The sequence below is a fragment of the Convolutriloba macropyga genome, chromosome 3 (assembly GCF_964194025.1).
Source record: "Convolutriloba macropyga chromosome 3, txConMacr16.3, whole genome shotgun sequence".
Classification (NCBI taxonomy): Eukaryota; Metazoa; Xenacoelomorpha; order Acoela; family Convolutidae; genus Convolutriloba; species Convolutriloba macropyga.
In genome coordinates this window covers 18315684-18336748 of record NC_134470.1, presented here as the reverse complement: position 1 = coordinate 18336748, position 21065 = coordinate 18315684, and the positions used below count along the sequence as shown (strand labels likewise).

Genomic DNA, 21065 nt, shown 5'->3' with positions numbered 1-21065 from the left:
AAAAAACTGTTACTGACATAAAAAAACAAAAAGTGATAAGTTTTCTAAAAGACAGCCTCCCAATAGTATCTTTTGTAGAACTTGCGAAAACGTTAATTGTGAAAATTAATGATTAGACCATAACTAGTCCTGCTATCAATGCGCGTTTATAGAAAACCCACCATTGTTCCTACTTTCAACAAAATAGATTGTTTAGCAAAAAAATTCAATATATCATCAATAAATTATGCATTTTGGATAAATGATGATCTAAAATTGAAAAATGTGTTTTAATCCAGAATACTCTTGTACAAAACGGGAGTATAGATAGCCCTCATCTGAGTTGCCAGCAGTTTTTTCAGGTCTCTACTTCCGGCAGATTTGGAGACAGGGGTATAATGAAGAATATTTTTGCCATTTGATGAAAAAAAAGGCTGAATTCTCAAAAAATTTACCCATAAACGAAGTTTCAACAGTCCAACAACTAACTATTCCAAAGAAACAAAGTAAAAAAATCTGTTCAAATCAATATTCTACGCTTGAAGGGCTTCTAATGATACCATCACAACTTTCTACGATGAATATATCGATCACCAAAATTGACTCAGCAAAAAAACCCAGTTGAGTATACGTTCAAATTTAAGTTGGTTCTGAACGATAACTTAAATATATGAGTGGCCAAAGCGGGAAATTGGTTTTAACTAACCGCAACTTCGTTGCTCTATTTTGTACCTTACCAATAGGGGTGGGTAACAGCTGAATCTTTAGCTGGATAATTTTACTTGCGTTGGTCAAGGTTGTCAATATAATTACCGAGTTATTGTTATTGTTTTGCAAGTCTACGGTTTCTATATATCGGCAGGACTGATTGAAAAATATATGAGAGCTGAGTGTAAAAGATTTGTATCAAATATACATACATAGTTTGATCGATTTAATTCTTCTTTTATGATTGTATTGTGGTAGAAAACATTTTTCTCGTAGTTCAACTTTGACGCTGTTCTTGTCCGCAGCGCAAATTCGACTTCATTGTTAGCTAAATGATATGCTTGAACCGACAGCTCTCTAGCTTGAGTGGCACATTTGGTGTTACCGTATCAAGCCACTGTAATAATCAAAATCGTAGTTTCTGGATGGATTTGTATGTGTGTGCTACTTGTTAAATCTCTAGTTGTAAATTCAAATTATGAGCAAATATTACAAGCCATTGTCTGAAGAAGAACTAAGCGTGAAAATGTCACACTATGCAGGCGTTGGACCCTTAATGAGACCGCGACCCGAAGAAAAGGATGATTCGAGGGAGCCAAGCTCACCCTCGGAAATTCCAGAAGATAAAAAAATACCCCCAAGTTGCGATAACGAAACCCGGGATATGATGGAACAACTTCAACGTGAGGTGACTTTGTGGCGGGAAGAATCTAACAAGCATTTGCGACAATTTATGGAAGCAAAAGATTTTGAAACCCAAACTCAGTTACTGAAAGCTGAGCTTGAGAAACAAAAAAGTGCAAACTTTATTCTTGAGCAGCATAATCAAAGTCTGCGCGAAGACTCACATCGTGCTCAGTTGCAAAGTGAAACTTTAGCACGTGAGAACGAAAGGGAGAAACATGATCACGAGTTGGAAGTCACAAAAATGAAAGGAGAGAAAAATGATCTCACTGAAGAAGTCGCGAGTCTGAAGCAAGAACTGAAAGATGCAAATGTGTTAATCGGGCAACTTCAAAACAAAGTGTCAACCACTCAACAGGAGCTTGATTACATAACTTTTCAAATGGAAGAAATTAAGAGCTCCAAGTATGCTGTCAAAAAGATTCAACATGAGCTTGATCGCATGCAGTTAGACTTGGACCAGAGGTACCGATCTCAGCTTCGCCTGGAAACATCGAAAGATTCAATAGAACCTAAATTTGTATCATCACCTAGAAATGCAAGAGACGCAAATGGATTTGACATGCAGGCAAAAACACGTGGAATGCGGGATTTTGGACGAATAGCTAGTGATAAATTGGACTCTTATCTGATAGATAGTGTTGTTGCGGATACTGTCGAATCGCTTAGGAATAAACTATTCAGTCCATTGCATAAATAGTTTAATTAGATTTGTAATGAGTTTGTTAAAAATTTACACATTGTTTAATTCTTTTCGAGGGTGTTGATGGTTACGAAGCTGTTTGGATACGGAACTGAGTAAAACGGGCCCTCGTATTCTAGCATCAGGCTCATTTATGTGGTGCTTAATCAACTTATTGAATAGCCATTAGGCAACGTTTTTTAATTCTTTACAAACTCTTGGCAATAATGAGAGTTGTTTGATTGTGCCTGTGAACAATTAATGTTCTCAAATTTCTACATTTTACTGCGGACAAACCCTTCAGCGGTCGGTTCTGTATTCACCCAGTTTTTCGCTCATCAGATCTTCGTATAATTGTTTTCATAAGTTTACCCTAATTTGAAATTTTTGACAGGCTAAGCGTTTCCTCAAGCGAAGCTAATAGATCATACGTGAAGGCAACTTAGTTTCAATCAAGATTTAAAAAAGATTTTTTTTTCGATGATGCGGCTGCATGGTTGTATCAAATTGCACGACTTTATTGTTCAGCAGAACTCATGTCTTGAGTGGCACCATTGGGATGAAAGATTTTGTGGAAATGTTTTCCGTCAATTACTATTTTGAAAAACTCGGCTGAACTATATAGCAAGTTAGTGTTTATATAGTGACTCAAACACTGTGGTTGTTGTTCCAATTGTAAAGGCTATTATCACTACCAAATTCACCGAGAAGCCATTGGCGCCGATGGTTGCTTATCAAATGCAATATGCGGCATGTTGGATATGTATTGAAATATAAATTAGTACCGGATCTATGCATGGAAACAGCAGCGCATTAGTTGCGTTTACTGCGTAGAGCAAAAAGCGTTGTGCTTTCATTGTTCTAATTTTTGTCTGTGTGTAGTAATTACTATTACCAATTACTATGGGACTGTTTGAGTTATCAATGGGAGTATTTACCAATTTTGAATGTAATTAGTTAACTATCTATTTAACTTCCGGATTAGTACCAGCTTTTATCGCAATTTTTATCCTTATCGACTAATTAGTTAAGCTAATGGCTCAATTAGCACCTGCCAAATTGGTCGTTTTATTTGCGATTTGAGTCCAAAAATGAGTGCTGAGTTTGATTTCAGATTTAATGATTTGTTCTGAGAACATTTTCATCAAATTGACTTATAATGCGCAGTTAGTGTTGGACATATCGTGGATAAATAGCAACCTCAATCCTTGAAAAAGTGGTAGCAAATTATATTGGATAACGTCAGTTATTGATATTTATTTATTTCAAAAATAGCTTTAGGCTTTATTATAATCGTTGGTAACAGAGCGTAGATTTACTGCACTATGACGTCACCGCCTTTGACACCTCTTACGGGAACGGATTTGTTCCATCTTGAAATTCACGAAGACGGACCGAGTAATGGGAACAACGAAGAGACATCCGACAATGAAATGGTTCCCGAATATGTTACGTCATCAGAGCCAAATGCCGCCGAAGCAGAACCGGGAAAAACGGAAACCGTAGACATAGCAGATGAAATGTCGCACAGTACACAGGAGAAAGTCAGCCCCGAGCACTTCGACCTATTGAAGGTTCTGGGAAAAGGAGGGTACGGCAAGGTGTTCCAGGTCAAAAAGAGCAAGGGACACAATAAAGGTCAGATATACGCCATGAAGGTGCTTAAGAAGGCAACTATAACGCGCAATGCGAAAGACATCACGCACACTAAAGCCGAGAGGAACATTCTAGAATGTGTCAAACACAATTTCATTGTGGATCTGATCTACGCCTTTCAAACTCACAATAAACTGTACCTGATTTTGGAATACCTTGGGGGTGGAGAGTTGTTCATGCTGTTGGACAAAGAGGGTATCTTCATGGAAGACACTGCATCCTTTTATCTTGGAGAGATCACACTGGCGTTGGAGCATTTGCACAGCAATGGCATCATCTACCGAGATCTGAAGCCTGAGAACATTCTTCTGAACAGATCTGGCCATATCAAATTGACCGATTTTGGACTGTGCAAGGAATCTCTAGAAGAAGGCAGTGTCACTCACACATTCTGTGGTACCATTGAGTACATGGCCCCCGAGATCTTGACCAGAAGTGGCCATGACAAGGCCGTTGATTGGTGGTCTCTGGGAGCGTTAATGTATGATATGCTCACAGGTGGTCCTCCATTCACTGCAGACAGTCGCAAGAAAACTATTGAGAAAATCCTGAAAGGAAAGCTCCAGTTCCAGCCATTTTTGAGTGCTAATGCCAAGGATCTCCTTAAAAGGTTGCTGAGAAGAAATGCTGCCCAGAGGCTGGGTAGGGGGAGTGCCGATGGTGCCCAGATTAAATCACACGCTTTCTTCAGACATATTGATTGGAATGCCTTACTGAACTTCCAAGTGCCTCCTCCATTCGAGCCAGCCATCACTCACGATGAAGATACCAGTTAGTATTTATCACCTGTTTTTCTCAAATTTCAATACGAAGTTCCACTCGGTCATCAAATCACAATTCAGTTGTCAAACATACGTGAATCCAAAACATACGTGGGCGACTATGCTATGCCTTAACCATAATCTGGTTGTTAAAGTCACGATGTTAAAGTGATGTGGAAGGGCCAAAAAAAGTTTAACATTGCTTGTTTGTTCGAACTTGAAGGCCCAATGCTTTTCTACCTTATATGATAAGTGTGTTTTGTTTACAGGTAACTTTGACACCAAATTCACCAAAATGCCAGCGGTGGAATCACCATGTGGCTCCATGACATCAAGTGACCTCGATCTGGACATTTTCAATGGATTCACATACATCGCTCCGTCTGTCTTTGAGGAAATGCGCCAGATACAGACAACCAGAGGTCCTCTGGGACTCCTGGGTTCCAGTCGACCATCGCCTAGAAAGCGAAACTACAGTTCCTCCTTGACCAGATCTCCGCCTCCGATGGGTGCTATGCCGAATGGTGACGTGGGTCCTGTTTTCCCTCACGGAACGGGCACCGGAAACAATGCTGGTTTAGTGACCGGTACAAATAAGGTCATAACACCTGCAGTGTGTGGAGGGCTCAACGGCTATCTCCAGCCTGTAGCGTCAGGTTCAAGCCAACACCAGCCGTCATCCAGTTCGACAGTACATCAAACATCATCAAATGTCCTAGCTTCATCTCACTTCAACATGAACCAGCCTTTATCAGTTGCAACTTCCACTTCTACATTCGTGCCCAATAGTAGCAATTCCCAGCAACCGTCGTCCCGTGGAGACAATATCAACAACAATAATCTGATTGCAGTTAAGTCGGCCACTGGTCCAATCATGGCCGAAGGTTCTTGCCCTATGGAAGTGTCGACCGCATCAAACAACTGAGTTCGGAGCCGGATGTTTGGAGCTGAGTGCGTTCCTCTGCATTTAAAAGTCTTCAAAAGCATCATTTAGGACATTGTTTCAACATAATAGTGCGCGGAGGACCAATAGTGATTGATGATGATGATAATGAATTCCGAATGGTATCGTACCAATTTTGCTGATAACAAATTATGCTAGCCCGTTAACAAAGTCTTCATTCGTTGTATGAATAGTATCATTTTGACGTGATTAATTGATGCCTTTTGTTTTATCTTTAAATTTTATTGTGCATAAGTTTAATTTTGCTCCCGTTTTTCATTTTACATATGAAAGTATAATGGTCGATTCTGTACCATCATATACTTCATTATTACATACGATGTCAATGGTGCTAACTGTTTACTATAATCAGAATCTCGCTCGGTCCAATTGTTTATTTTGAATGCTCTTTTCATTTTGACCAAATTTAATTCACCATAAGTAAACCAATAACCCTCTCGGAGGAAACCGCCTCCAAAATCACCTCAACCCTACTTGCAGTTACTTCCACTATGGAAAACAAACAAACAGATGAATACTCACGCTTTGTCTCTATTTCTCAACTTGGTTTTATCTCTGGAACTGTTTCATACCTCCCCCCATAGGATTTAAGATCATTCATATCAATATTGCCGCGAGCATTGATCCAAAAAATTCCTTAGATCGCAAAAATGGTCCTTAAAATGGTCCGCAAAAATGCAAGTCCTTAAAATGCAAAAATGGTATCGGTTTCTTATCACAATTTTGCCTACGATGTGAATGGAAGTGTCGAATGCGTGCACATGTTATTTAGATATGGGTCAAAAATATTTGGGACTCGCACAAGCTGGCTAAGAGCACAAGCAGCTGGCTAAGGCCATAAAAAAATTGTGAAATTTTATTCCACTGAACGAGAGAGGGGGATATGGTAATTTGAACAAGGGGGTAGAATCAGTTTCTGCCATCTGGTTTCTCAGATGCTGATGCGATGCAAGCTGCTCTGGTTTTTGCCTCACTCACGTCCTTACACGCAGATTTCACTTTTCATCCTGCTCTGATCATACAAAGTCATTTAAGTCTGTCAGCAATCACTCTGAATGCATGAAGAAAAACAGTAATGGTAGCCCAGTGTCACACGCTTTGAGCCTGAAAGAAACGTCAACATAACGCTTGAAAAGTTGTAAAAAGAGATACCAATTAATTACCGAATCTTAGTACCCTATCACTACTGTTAACTAAGGCTTCCCTATTCAAGAGAGTGATTGTTTACGGGTGCTGAATTACGAAAGCCCCCTAGACGCTTCATTTTGATAGATGGTAAATAATCCTTCTATTTTGTTTTGTGGTTATCTAAAAATGCGAAATTCATTATTTGTAAACTGCCTTATATTTGCTAATTAGCCTCATTATGTTCCAAAACTATCATAGCTTTCGAATAACGATCAGGGGCGTTGTTAAATGCTAAGCCTCAAATCGTTGCTTTTTGTGATTATCCTGAAAGCTGTTTGAAGTTATCATGAATAGATTGTTACTTAATATATGTCAAACCTCGGACAAACTTTTGCAAACTTTCAACCCAAAGCACAAGATCAATTAAGAGATGCGATTTTTGAGAAAACGTGTAAGAGTCAGCTCTAATCAGTAAATGTTTGGTCCAATTTAAGTACACAATTGCAGCATCGTCTGTATGGAATGTTGAAGCTATAGCAGTATATTATACACATCCACAATTAGTGTACTTGTTCAAGTTCAGTAGATTAATGGAGGCTAAAATGCTTGATTTGACATGTATTGAATTGTTAATTTGATCACGCCTTCAGACATATTTAAACATCAATTTCCAACTTTAATGGTACTAGGGACCTTCGATGTTTGTATTATTGTTACCACTAGGTTGCCCAGGTCGGAAATTCATGTTTTGTGCCGTGAAAAGTGTAATTAATGGTTAATGTAAATGTCATTTCATTAACACACATCTCAGCATATTTGGAATAGATGTTCTTCAAATCTTTACCTTACCAAGATCATAAACAAGTTGTTCTTTCTTTTTATATGTTGGATCAGCAGTGAGTGTTGTATTTAGTGGCTACTACTGATTGGAATAGAAGCAATGTTATATTTTTGAATTAAAATGAAATAATTGAATTGGCAGTTTCTGTAAAACTTTTTTTTCCAATCAAGTTGAGCATCGATAAAATAAGAGAAAGCGAAATTAGACTTGCGCGATATCGCCGCAACACAGATGGGCCGATGTTCAAGTGATAAATTTAGATTTAAATCATCTATCATTTGTTAACAATCATAATATTATGATTGTTAACAAATGATAGATGTTGTTGGTGGAACAAAAATGTCTTTAATTGCTCTTGAACGAAGTTCATAGCAATTATTGTAAACGTGTTTGTCTTTTTTTATTCCAATTTTTTTGCTTAACCATTTTGCCCTTTTCTTCTAGAACATTCTTTGACTTCTCAAGTGACTTTTTCACGCTTTCGTTCTTCATTTTTTGAGTGATCTCACTGCGAAGTAAAGCTTGTTGCTAATATAAAGTCGGTTGCAGCATAGCAACAAGAAAGGCCTGATAGCTGAGTGGGCAGTGCATCTGGTTATGGATCGTTCGAGAGCAATTCTTCCGAAATTAGTCGGTTTATGTTTTAAAAGTGTAGCTCTGTTTCTGGGCTTCATCTGGAACGTATGGAACGTTTTTTCCATGTGGAACGTTTCATCTGGAACGTTTTCGTGGTTCGTGTTAAAGCATGAGATGTTTTTCTTAGTTTGTGTTCGTCCGAGCCTCTCTTTGCTAGGATGTTTTGTTGATTTTGAAAGCGCAAATTGAGATGCAAATTAACAAACCATTGTTTTTTATTTGGTCTCGATCTCTCCAGTTATTTTTTGTTCTTGTGCTCTTGTGCATTGAATAATTTGTTGGATCTGATGATTCGTACGTTTTGAATCTAATGCATGATTTTAGTTATGACATTATTAAATATTTTAACTCACTGTCTAACTAACTTTTTGGCAGTGAAGTTGACAACTAAATAGCCGAGTAGTTCTTTTCGCTTGCTGTTAGAGAGCATATCACCCGACGGTCGTAGGTTATGCCATTATATGGTCTCTTAAATGAATATTTGATTGCGTAAGATTATGTAAGTTTCAGGGCTTTTGGATAGTTTTTTGTGGATAATTTTGCACAATGAATTTGGTATAAATATGCAAAGTGGTCTATTGGGTTACTAATGTTTTTTTGAGGTTACTGAGATATATTTTTTAAAGTTTTATTTGACTACCTCTTCCACGAAAGTTTAGATTTTTACTCTCGAAAGTTTAGAAATTTTCTGTTGTATCGGCATCTTAGTGCTACTTTTATTTTTTCTTCTCACTACTGAATACATGAAAATTCATGAAAGGTTTTGAATGTCTGTGAAGCATCACTTGAGGTTTACAATTTTCTGATTCTTTTCTCATAGTGTTAACGCCTGGGATCAAATTCCTTGAGGAATCACGATATGAGGCTTCGATGTGACTCAGTGACGACTCAAAGAGGGCGTCTACTCCAAAATATTGAGATGACAACATATTAAACAAGGGGGCTCGGTAATGTGCTTTCGCACATTAAGTTCCGACCCCGCTCATCTACATTTTTCAATTAATTGTCTCAAATGAGGAAGAGATAAAAAAAATAAACTTATCAACATATCGTTCAACAAACTACTAAAAGAATAAAACAATCTACTAGAAACAATCTATGACTACCAGAAAAGACGGCAATAAAAATCAAATAGCTACAAATTTTAATTACGACCAAAACTCCTTGTCCATTTTTTGAAAACCACTAATAACCAAATCAGAAGGACATCAGATAAAATTTATACTAAGAAGATTAACCGGTACTTTTTGGAACAAAATATGGGACTTTTCCTCAATGCGACTTGGCAACAAGTCGACTAGAAATGAGCAAAAGCGGCAAAAGTTTATTAAAACATTGCTTTTTTTTTTAAAAAAAGTACTAATTTTGAACTGATTAGAAACATTACACATCAAATGAAATCATTGAGAGAGTCTTTTATACCTCAATAGAGAGCGACTGAGGTTTTTCATTATCCAGGATATGTCATGCGACTACAAAAAGAACGACAAATACAGGCAAAATTTGCACAAAAAATTATGCACGAAAACGATGTCCCCGCAATCAAATAAATATTAAGTTGATCACTAAAAACAATGATAATCTTCGTTAACGTTTTTTGCAGGTGACAAAATTTTTAAGTCAAATGACGCCCATTATTGTGATACTGTGAAATGAAAACAAAAACCTACAAAAAGGGGCAATTTTGCAAAAATAACGAAAATTGGTTTTATGAAAATTGGTTGTTCCAAGAAGAAAGACAATTTGGGGAAAATAAAACCGTTATGAAGAGCAAATTGTATTTCAAAAGATAAATGATGTGAATTGTATACAGAGATGCTTAGCTAATTTAAGAGAAATAAAATTGGCAGATCTCAAAAATCTATTCACAGCCAACAAAAGCTTTCGACTAAAAGAGTAGAAAGCTGGTCTTGCCGCTACTTCGAAAACTATTCGCGACTGTTATTAATGAGACTAAATAATAAGACTATAAAATAACATTAAAAACAAGCTGAACTAATAAGTTTCACTAACAACTTTACAAAACCACAGTTTTGAAGCCATTAAATTTTTAAGATATTAACCGCGAGAATATAACACCTTCATTTGCGTCTCCTTTGATCATCATAAAATCTTTTTGTAAAACGACTATCACACAATGACAACAAAAAGAAACACAAAAACTGAAAAGTATCTAAACTTCACAAAATTCTTCTGAAACAAATTGTCTAAGCCCTGAACACATCATTTAAAAAGTTTAGACAACAGAAAAATTATGTTTGATTCATTGAAACATTAAAAAGAGCTATAAGTAATGAGGCTAATTTACGAAAATCATACAATATTGTAAAATACGAAAAAACGCAAACCAGAACAAAAAGGTATAAGTTGAAGAATACTATTACTTTTTTTAAGAAACATTATTCGAAAATCAAAACAGGCATTAGTTATTTACGGATATCAGTTATTTAAGTTCAATTGTTTATCCATAGTTGGCCACTGAGACCTTCAATTACACAATATTTGGCATACGACAACAAAAATTAACAAATAAAGGGCAAAAATAAACTACGAATTTCTGCAAGAGAACTGTGTCGCAGCCCTTCAAACCATATGTTACAAAAACAAAAATGATGTTCAGTTTAAAATGTTGTAGAGCTTTTTTCAGTTAGATTGTTAAATAATGTGACAATTTTTAAAAGAAACAAAAACAACAGCAAAAATGGGCAATTATGCACAAAAATCAAGTAAATTTTGTATAAAAACTCGTAGTACCAAAAGCAAGAAATCCCGCTGTTAAAACAATCGTCCACAAATTTAGTTATTATTCTATAAGGAGGAAAGGTTAACCTTTACCTAATGAGAATAAGCAAAATATTGACTAAATTGTTTATATAAAAAATTGACAAGTTCAAGAAATCTCAGAAATTTCCTTAAAACAAATACATTCAATAACATAAGAGACATTAGGTAACAACCGAATGAATAGAAAAGGTTCACTTGCACCTCTTGAGGAAGAAATTTAGATCTTTGAGTGGTCAAATTTAAAAATCAGACTGCCAAAAGAATAACAATTGAAGGCAAAAGACAAGAATTCAGTTAAATTTTACTAAAACTCTTCGTCAAAGCCATGGTTCTCTGAAAACAAACTGTATCTAAATTCGACCTCAAATTTACGTAAATTGGAACTGTCATTAAAACGGAGCCATGAATAAAAAAGTTTGTCAGTGATTAACATTAAAAGAACAAAAGCAAAATATATTGAAAAAAGGCGGCATCAAAATAAAAACCAAAGTCTCTGATTCTAAGAGTCCATGATATTATCGAACCTCTCCCTGATTTTGTCGCACGCCCAGCAAACCGACCAATTGTTCCAAGTATTTGCAAATTAGAACAATTGTTGAGTTGAATTCTTCAAATATTGAAAAAAAAGATGCATATTGTATAATTATCGAGTTAAAAGTTTCAATTCCAGAAGACTTTCATACATCGCCTAATTGCAACTAGCGCTCTTTTTGAGATTAGGGAGTCTGTGTTAACGTTTCTAGGTCACTAAGTCTGGCAAACTTTAACAAAGTGGACCAAAAAAGCATATTTTGTGCCATTTTTGATGAAAAAAGTTTGAATTTTGAAAATTTTATCAAAAATTTTAGCCACAAAACTTCAATCAATCAATTCAGCAACGCTCTTCTATCTCTAACGGTAACAACAACACTCTGCCGTTAAAAACTTTAACTTCGAATTATAGTAGCGAAATTGTGCCAAAGTTTAGCAAAAATTACTGAAAATTTGAAAACAGTCGAATGTTCACAAAGCTTTAAACCTCGATTACTCCCTGTAAAACACGAAAATCGAAAAAATCTTTTTTATTCCGTATTCTACGCTGGACGGGCTTTTTAATGATACCACTCACAATTCTCTACGATGATAATTTCGGTCGGCAAAAATTGACTGAACAAAAAAAAACCAGTTGAATATATAGTTCCTCCCTCCCCACTAAAGTGGGGGTCGGAACAATTAACACAGACTAATCCAATATTAGTGGTTTAGAGACTAATCCAACCTCTCTGGTTGCAGTGGACGGTTCAAATGAGATTTGATACAATTTGATTGAAAAAATAAATAGCTTGGCTAATTAGACCAGATGAGATAACTAAGTCACTATGATGTAGTTTGGCTTTCAAAGATTGAGTTTTTGGCTTCGTTTTCCTGATGATTATGAACCATTAATTTACAAATTACAATCGGGATAAAGTGACCGAAATCATTTATTCAATCTTGTCATTTCACGCCGATTTTACTCTGTTAATGAGATGAAAGGGAATTATTTGAGACCTAATTTATCTCAATTATAAGAGCTTAAAATCGGGGTGAAACACTGTAGGGTTTAATTGATATAAGTGTTAAAGAAATTGGGTTCAAAATTGAGTCAAAATATAGGGAAAACTTAAAAAGAATAGGGTTGAAAAACAGGATACAATTAAAATATTTTGGAAAAATTGCTCTGCCCCGTGGGTTTCGATTTAATGTAATTGAGTTTTCACCTATGTAATGGTATTAGTTAATTGAAATGGCTAATAAAATCTGATGTTTTGTTTATGTAGGAACACTTCTGAATTCCTATTTTTCTTATCACTTTTTTAAGTTAGAATATAAGTTTCTTGAGTAATGGAACGACTTTGATTGCAGTTCTTTAAGGTTGGCAATTCTTTTCTTGGATAAGCAGAACTTAATTGTTCCGACCCCACATTTGGGGGGGGGGAGGAACTATATACTCAATTGGGTTTTTTTGTTCAGTCAATTTTGGCCGATCGATATATTCATCGCAGAGAAATGTGAGTGGTATCATTAAAAAGCTGATCCAGCGTAGAATTCAAAATTAAAAAGATTTTTTGATTTTCGTTTTTTTCGAGGAGTTATCGAGGATTGAAGTTTTGAGTGAACACGGGATATTTGTTCACTTTTAGTGTCAATTTTCTTCAAATTAAGATATTTTCTATAAAAAATAGTATTTCAAACTTAATTTTCTTGCCAAAAAATGAACCAATTTCGTGTTCCTAACAGACTAAAGGCGATAAAAAAGACTAGTTCTGGTCTCATAGGGAGCTTCAATATCAAAAAAATTCGAAATCTATTTGAGAGCTCTTTCTTTATAAAACTTTTCTACTTTTTTGCTTTTTTAAGTCACCTAGAGACAAGTCACTTTTCATATCGAGGTTGCGTTAATGACAAACCTCCTTTACAACCAAATGAAGCCCATTGAACAAAAAAATTGTTTTCATGGAAATGCTCATGATTTTTTGGCTTCAAGAAGACAATCAGTGGATCAGGAATAAATTTTTCAGAGAAAAGCTTATGGTTTCAAATGGATTCGACCTTTTCTTCTCGCACTTCTGTCCTGAAATTTTTGTTTTTGCCTGATTTTCTTCTTGTTTTTATAGTCTTAAGACTTATTGTGATCTCTTATTGATTATCTATGCATGACAAACACTTTTTTCCTGCCATCGTGTTGTTTTTGACCGTAGTTGTTGACCTCTGTTAAAAGCTTTTGAGTTTAATGGCTGTTAAGACTTCAAAAAAAGTTTTTCGAAATTTTTTTGAAAATTAACCGATTCTAAACATTTTTTCGTGGACTGTTTGTCTTTCTTAGTACCTACAGGATCCCTTTTATTTCTAATGCAGTCAAAAATAATCTGGTTAGCGGTTTTATCTTCTACCTATTAGTTTTAAAACTTCAATGCCAATAGTTTTATTTTTTTTTAAATTTTTGGGTTTTTCTCTTATTTTCGGATCCTTTTGAACTCTTATCACATTATTCCAATACTGATAGTTCCCATTGGTTTAGGGAAGATTTTCAATGGATCATATATAAAGTTTTTAGCGAAGAACTTATGATTTAAATTACTTCGACACCTTCTTCTGGCACTTTTCTACTGAATTTTTCGTTTTTGCCTGTCTTTATTGTTGTTTTCATCTTCAATAAATTGTTGTAAGGTCTTATTGACCAAATAAGAATGGTCAGCAAATTTTTTGTCCCATGAGCGCATAATTTAGCGTATTTAGTGGATTCCGTTGAAAGCTAATGAAACTAATGGCGTTGATACTACGAGCTTTCTCAAAAAATTCGTGATTCTAAGGTATTTGTTCATATTTGATTTTTTGAAACTGTATTGATGAAAAGAGGGATCTCATTGCTGTTAAAAAATTGATTGAACATAGAAAAATTTGTAGTGAAAAGTTTTTTTAATGCCTTCGAGACTTTTCTCGCTCAATTTTTTTCTTGAAATTGCTGTTTTTGTCTGTTTTTTTTCTTTAGGTAGCCGTAAATTGCTGACAAGTCTCTCAGGCTTGTGAATGAGAATTGAATTAATGAGTTAACCGAATCAGTTAGTCAGTTTATAGCCTTTAGTCCTAAAGTTTATTATATACATTTTCAAACAGTTTTCAAACTTTTCAGTTTTTGTTGTTCTTTTCGTCAAATTGTAACTTATTTTCATCAATGAGAGGTAACATCCAATTTCTTGTATTTTTAAAAATAACATATCTAGTGAAATTATTTGTCACCCATGCTTTGTTTGTTGGACAATATGCGTTTTTAAAAACGTTTTATGAGTGCTCTATTTTTGAGCTTCTTTTTCACTTCTTTCTGAACAATCCCGTAGTAACTGATCCCAATGATTTACAATTGTAGCCCGAAAAAATTTATTTAATCTCTCAATAAAATTCCGGCAGCTGAATTAGTAGAAATAAGAATTGAATTAAAAATACATAATACTCAGATAATAGCTAATGATTTTAATGGTAGCAATAGTTTGTGTTTTCGAAATTCGTTTCTAATATTTTAGGTTATTCTTAAGTTCATTTCTAAGGCTTAAACTACCCAAAGGCCAAACCTTTTGGTTTTGTAGTAACTTTTTAGTAATTTATCATGGATTATTTAGGTAAAAGCTAATGATTTTGAAGACCTTTGAAATTTCTTGGTTTAAAAAATGTTGGTTAATCTTCTGAATTTCGCCTCATTGATCGTTCTCTTAGTTGACTTGTAACTTAGTCTCATTAAGAAAACTTTCGGTCCGCTGTATAGTTAGGAGAAAATAAATTTGAGTGGTTGAGGTTTTATCTGACTGCATTTTGACGTTGTTACTATGTGCTTTTAAAATTAGATATTCAGTTTTTGCATTGAAGTTTTTGTTTTTGCTAAATTTTTGGTTGTTTCTTGTCTCGTAGTGTCTTTAAGGTCAGATCTCATTGGCGCTGTAATAAGCCAGGGCATTATGTAATTCAATTAGTAGATAGGTTGTGTAACGATTGTTTTAAACTCAAACATCTATTTTTGTTATTTCTTCATTTGGTTGACAATTAAGTCAAAAATGTAGATGAGCTCGGGTCGGAACATCATTTGCGAACGCACATTAACGGGACGCCTTGTTTAGCTCTAAAATATATGATGGCAGATTTGAGAATTAATTTTTGTGCACCCCTAATAAAAACACGTGCAACTTTTTTTGAAGCTCTAACCTAGTTGAGTTTGTACAGAAGATTTTTTTGTTATATTAACGCGAGTTAAACTGTGATGTTTATGAATCTATAAAAAAGTTCTAAGTTCAATCTGGATTTTGATAATTTCGTAACTTAGTATTTTCCTCATTACTAAAGTAGCGTATAAATTATTATTACATTGATTTTAGTTAATTGTTAGGCTTACTGCCGTGGTTTAAAATAAACAGCGAGTTTCACAATATTTGTGGCCCTTTTTTGTGGAAACTTGTCTCTATCAGAAACAAGATTTGTTCATTTTGTCAAAAACTGCTTTTTTTTGAGTTTGCAGACCAATTATATGAAAACTAGACTTTCTTTAGAGAAATAGTTTTGGCGTATTTTTGCACAGTTTTCAATGCAGAAAATATCTTAGCCTGTAGTGAAATGAGCATCGTGTATTTCATTGGAAGAACAATTTTTAGGGCTTCAGTTTTTTTTTCAATTGCGTCATCAGTTTGTTGATTGCGACTTTGTAAATTTTTTCCGTTTACTGTAGTTTGGAGAACTCAATTTTCTCAGTTTCAGCGACAACGTAACGGAGACTGGTTGACCCGTGTTTTTCTTTGTAGATAATATCTTTGTACTAGCAGACAGTATACAAGATAGTTTTGAATAATGGTGTCTATAAAAGCACTCCATCCTAATTGACGTATGTTAATCGATTTCAATATTTCTAAGTTGCATAAGTCCATCAGAGTTATCCTAAACATGATTCAAAGCTATCTAGTAGATTGTCTGCTAAAACGGCCAACACGATGACAGGTCGCAAAGACATTAATCATCAGCCTAAATTTGAGAACCGACAGTTCTACAAATAAGTTTGCAGTAAGGCAAATTAACAGTTATCAAGTTGTATAGAGCCACGGGTTTGTTTGATCCACGTGTGCGAGAAATAAATTTCGTATAGAGCCACGGGTACGATAAAAATATTCTGCTTTCTGCAGTAAGTCGTAACCAGCTGTCGTAAAAGAACAAACTGTTTACAAATAATCCGCGTTGAGATATCAAATTATCCGCATATTCATACATTCCTTCTGCAATTTATCATCAATCAGATTTTCTCTTGAGATCAATGTTTTAACTCTGATGTGGTAGGTATTTTATTCGCTTGATCTTAATTACCACACTAGAGCTAAACCTATATTATTGTAGCGACCTTAATTGCGTGCTAGAATAAGTCTCACTATATGCTCACAATGTTCTTTGCTAAATTTCAAATCTATGTGTTATTTGCTAGAAAATAAAATTGATTAGATATAAAGATTAATTAGTAAATAGACAGAAAGGATAGAGCACAATTGAGGGGTAAATCTTACTTGAAAATATGGTGGGGTATCTAATCTTAATCAATAAATTGAATCCATCTTACTGCTGGATGTGTACATTACTTTAACTCTATTTTTGCTATAAAATTGGCAGACTTACAATCGCTGCTGATATTTCCCTCTTAGCTGAGGAGTAGAAGTTTCGCTCTAAGAGCAGTGAAAGGAAGAGAGAGAGAGAATTTTTTGGTGAAATTCAGGCGGCTTAAGTTGCGCTGGTTGAGTTGGAGAACTGATTTCCTTCAGCAGCAAGCTCTAGGCTCGTGCGTGTTTATACATGATTCAACACGACTAAAAAATCACAAGACTTATGACTAGCTCCGAATCAATTCCTAGGTCATTCGTGGAGCCGACTATTACTCGTCTTTAGTCATATATTCGTTTCAGGCTTGCTGCTGAAGAACGGCCTGGATAGCTTCAGTATCCTTCACTTAGTACGCGTATTAATAGCGGCAGTAAATCAGCCGGTATGGCCTGCTCCATAGTGTATTAAATAATACACAGCAGTATTTGGCTATGAATAATGTATTCATTCACTCAACGCATTTCACGCAGCATAGCTCTCTCTTAATATTCCGTCAGTTTAGACTAAGTCTAAAGTGTTCACAAAGTCGACGGTTAAATAATTATACTCTCTGTAGTATCAATAATTGCGGCGGCAATTATCCAATTAGCAATACTACAGCTCACCCCGGTTTAAAGAAGAGAAAAATTGTGCTCTATCGTACAAAGTTTACATTAAGAGTATTAAGGAAACAATAATAGTTTTTACAAAAAGTTGCTAATTAAAAAGCAACATTTTAAAATGAAAACACGTTAAAAGTTTACAACTTTGATATACAGAAAGAGACTGATTAATACACAGGGTATTGATCTAATATGAAATAAATATTTTGCTTTACAAAATTGATGTCTTCAATCGGCAGATAGTCAAAGTTTGTTAGCAGGATAGCGGTACTAAAATGATTAAATACAGTTTAATCAAATGTAGGAAAGAAACATACGTCCGAAACTTATGTATAATAAATGGGGGGATAATATTCAAACATTTAAGGATAGGACATATTAAGAAAGTTAACTTCAACATGAGAGTTTAGATTGTAGAATGTTTCTTAAGTTCTTTGTTCTCCTGTCTCAGTCTCTTAAGTTCTGAGGCCATCTGCTTATTAGCTTCGATTAAGGTCTCGGCTTTCTTTATGAGCTCTTTTTGCTGATTATCTCGAATTTTGAGCATCTGACTGGACAGGATGGTTTGTTTTCGGTAGCGTTCTTTCTCTTCATGTGCACTTATAGTGAGGCGATCCAGCTTCATTTGGAGCTCACCAACGGAGGACTCTGAGTTCCAGAGCTGTCGTCTGAACTCATGGTTTTCCACTAGAAGCTGATCTGAAGAGATCGTTTCTACCGGCTCATCTTGTGGAGGAAAAGCCGTAATCATTTCAAAAGGAACGTTGATGCGACTATGGCATTCTTTGTTCTCTATTTCGTATTTCCTTTGACTCCCATCACGGTTTCTGAGTCTCCACAAGTTTAGCGATCTGACCAGAGAGAACTCTGGTATTACAGGAAGCACAGACGATGGAACCGAGATTTTCTCGCCTGTGATCTTATTCTGAATAATGGATTGCTCAGAGAGGCACCACTTGTTGTAGTCTGGCCTGAGGGAGTAGTCAAGCGACTTGACAAATAGTGGATTGTCGTTCAAGGGGAACTGCTCTCGTCCAAATTGTTCCTCTAGGCGCTGTGGTTTCTCTGTAAAGTCTCGTCCCTTTGGGAGTCCATCATCGATGAGACTTTTGTTAATGTGCTTGGGAAGTGGCTGAGAATAATTTGCGTTTGGTTGTCTTTGGTGTTGTGGCTGATGTTGTCTCTTTTTGTTGTTGTTGTTGTTGTTGTTGTTGTTGTTGTTGTTGTTGTTATTGCCACATTGGCGTGGATGTATAGCTCGGGGTTTTTTTGAGAGTGGTGGAAGATCACTCATCCAGTTTGTGATGGGGTCATACTGCTCCACTGGCAGTGTGGGGGTTGTGATTTGGTAGGATCTTTTCGACATCTTGTCAAACATAAATAAAAATACATTTACAAAGAAAGGTTAAAACGAAATTTAGCTGTGCTGAAAAGAAAACAATCGTACTTTCTAACGTACCAACAAAATCATACTCTTAGAGTACAGGAATACAATCACACATTACGTGCAGAATCAATTTTTGCGAAGCTCCCACCGGGGTGGAAAGAAAGAAAAGAAAAAATTGAAGGAATTGAAATGTGGAAAACAATCTCCGTTTTGAAAATCGGATTATCCTATTAACCAAAAATTATTTGTTTAAAGCTTTGAATCAGATTGTGTCAGATTTAACTGACTAAATCGGGTTTCGGACCTCGTGGCTTCCCTCCGTGCGACGACCCGCGCAGCTGGGTTTTTCTTTTGTGTTGCAGTATATACCTGCTAGTGATGAAGGGTCGTTAGATGAGGAGGAGGAGGAGGAGGACTTCTATGAGGAGGCCAACAGAGAGGGTGATGACGAAGGAGAGAAGAATAAGAATTGGGAAATGAATGGGGTGCATTGTTTAGGAATTTTCCGACCAAACGTCGTGGGGGTTGATCTTCTTCAAACAAATGGGGCAATTTTGTTTCTCTTGGGCACAGGGATTACACACAAAATGTCCAAGGTTCTGGTGACATTTTATGTGCGGGTGAGTGGAGGAGGTGACAAATTTCTTTATTTGGTTGCAGCAAAAACATCGGTAATAAAAACTGAGGGATAGCGTATAAATGTGGCGGAGGCAAAGTGGGCAGTTTGGTTGGGAGGAGTGTTTCAGTATGTTAGTTCTGCAATCAGTGCAAACTAGATGAGGGGGTTGGTCTCCGTCGGAAGGGTGCAATTTTTTCCAGCATGACGTAATTCGTAAACAAATGGGACGTTCATCACGATATTCGACAATAGGGGGGCGTGATGAGTTCTGGAGGGGAAAAACTATTCGAAAGGATAAACAATTTCCCATTTTAAAAATCTCGAGATGGATAAATAGTTTCGTTATTGAGGTTGTTTGGGGGATTTAATTGATCTAATTTCAAAAATAGCGATTTTTCAATTTTCAAAAAGAAATTCCAATGGGGTGAAAGGGGAGTTAGGGTTTTCGTTAAACTTTGTTGGGTATCAATATTAACATAATAAATTATTAAGGAAGGGGAGGTATAGTTATCAGTCTCTGTAAAAGAACGTTTATTGTCAGTTATTCTGACTAAATGCTGGTTTAAATGAAATATCATATTTAAATTAATTTATTGGTTTCTGTCGAGATACTTCTAGCACATTTGGACTCGTTCTCGAGGAGGTAAAAGAAATAATTCCAGTAAACTGAAGTGGGGTAGACTGAGAGGGTTGATGTTTTCTGGGTTTTGACGTTTTTCAGGTTTACTAAAATAAATGCTTGAAGGGAGGGTTCGGTTTCGAAGGTTTTCACGAAACTACAAATTTCAACTAATTCTTGGTTTAAAAGGAAAAACATGATTCAAAATAAGGAAATAGGGTACTTAATTGTTAATTCAGCGTTTGAGTAAAAGGATAAGAATAGGGCTATTTCGAGTATCTGGGGGTGACTAATTTTTAAAGTTAGATAGTGATTTAAAATGCTGTGGGGTTGTCGAATGTAAATTATGAAGGAGTTATGGGTGGTGGATAATCCAAGGATAATATATTTTATGTTATTTAATTTAAGGGTAAGGGATCTATTCTGTATGTTAATCATTACCAGTTGGAGATGTCAATGGGGATCTGATCTAAGTTTTGCTCTGAAAGCATCAAAAAAAAGTTCCAATAAGGGGAAAAAGCTGGGATTGTTATTGAACCTTCGTCCCAAGAGTCTACAAAATCAAACAAAACTTCTAGAGTGGGGGTTACTTGATAGGGAAAATGGATAGTAAAAGAACGATTAATCTGATAAGGTCTTACTAAATTGCCTTGGTAGTAAAAGTACATTCCAAAACGTTATTCTCGTGCTGATTGATTGCAATGTACCGTGAATACGTTTGGTTCTCTGAAATGTTTAAGAAATAAGGCAAAATTTGTTAAAATGTATAAAATAGCAAATAAAATTAATAGTTCCCGAAGGGACTTTTGAATATCGAGGTGCATCATTTTATAAAAGAAAGTGGATGTTGCTTCCTAAATCGAGTAGACCATAT

The 21065-nt window shown here is 35.6% G+C and overlaps 3 protein-coding genes across 3 annotated transcripts in view; all 3 read left to right on the top strand.

Moving 5' to 3' along the window:
* The window catches only part of LOC142336027 (sperm-associated antigen 1-like), a 286466-nt gene that overhangs the window by 207669 nt on the left and 57732 nt on the right, over window positions 1–21065 (top strand). The gene's annotated exons all lie outside the window — the stretch shown is intronic.
* Window positions 926–2119, top strand: LOC142336918 (uncharacterized). Its single transcript, XM_075385901.1, has one exon. It carries the CDS (start codon window positions 1166–1168, stop codon window positions 2069–2071), a length of 906 nt encoding a protein of 301 aa, XP_075242016.1. The 5' UTR covers window positions 926–1165; the 3' UTR covers window positions 2072–2119.
* On the top strand, window positions 3148–7555 carry LOC142336022 (ribosomal protein S6 kinase beta-2-like). Its single transcript, XM_075384497.1, has 2 exons — window positions 3148–4480; window positions 4740–7555. The coding sequence occupies exons 1-2, from the start codon at window positions 3379–3381 to the stop codon at window positions 5393–5395; spliced, it is 1758 nt and encodes a 585-aa protein (XP_075240612.1). The 5' UTR covers window positions 3148–3378; the 3' UTR covers window positions 5396–7555.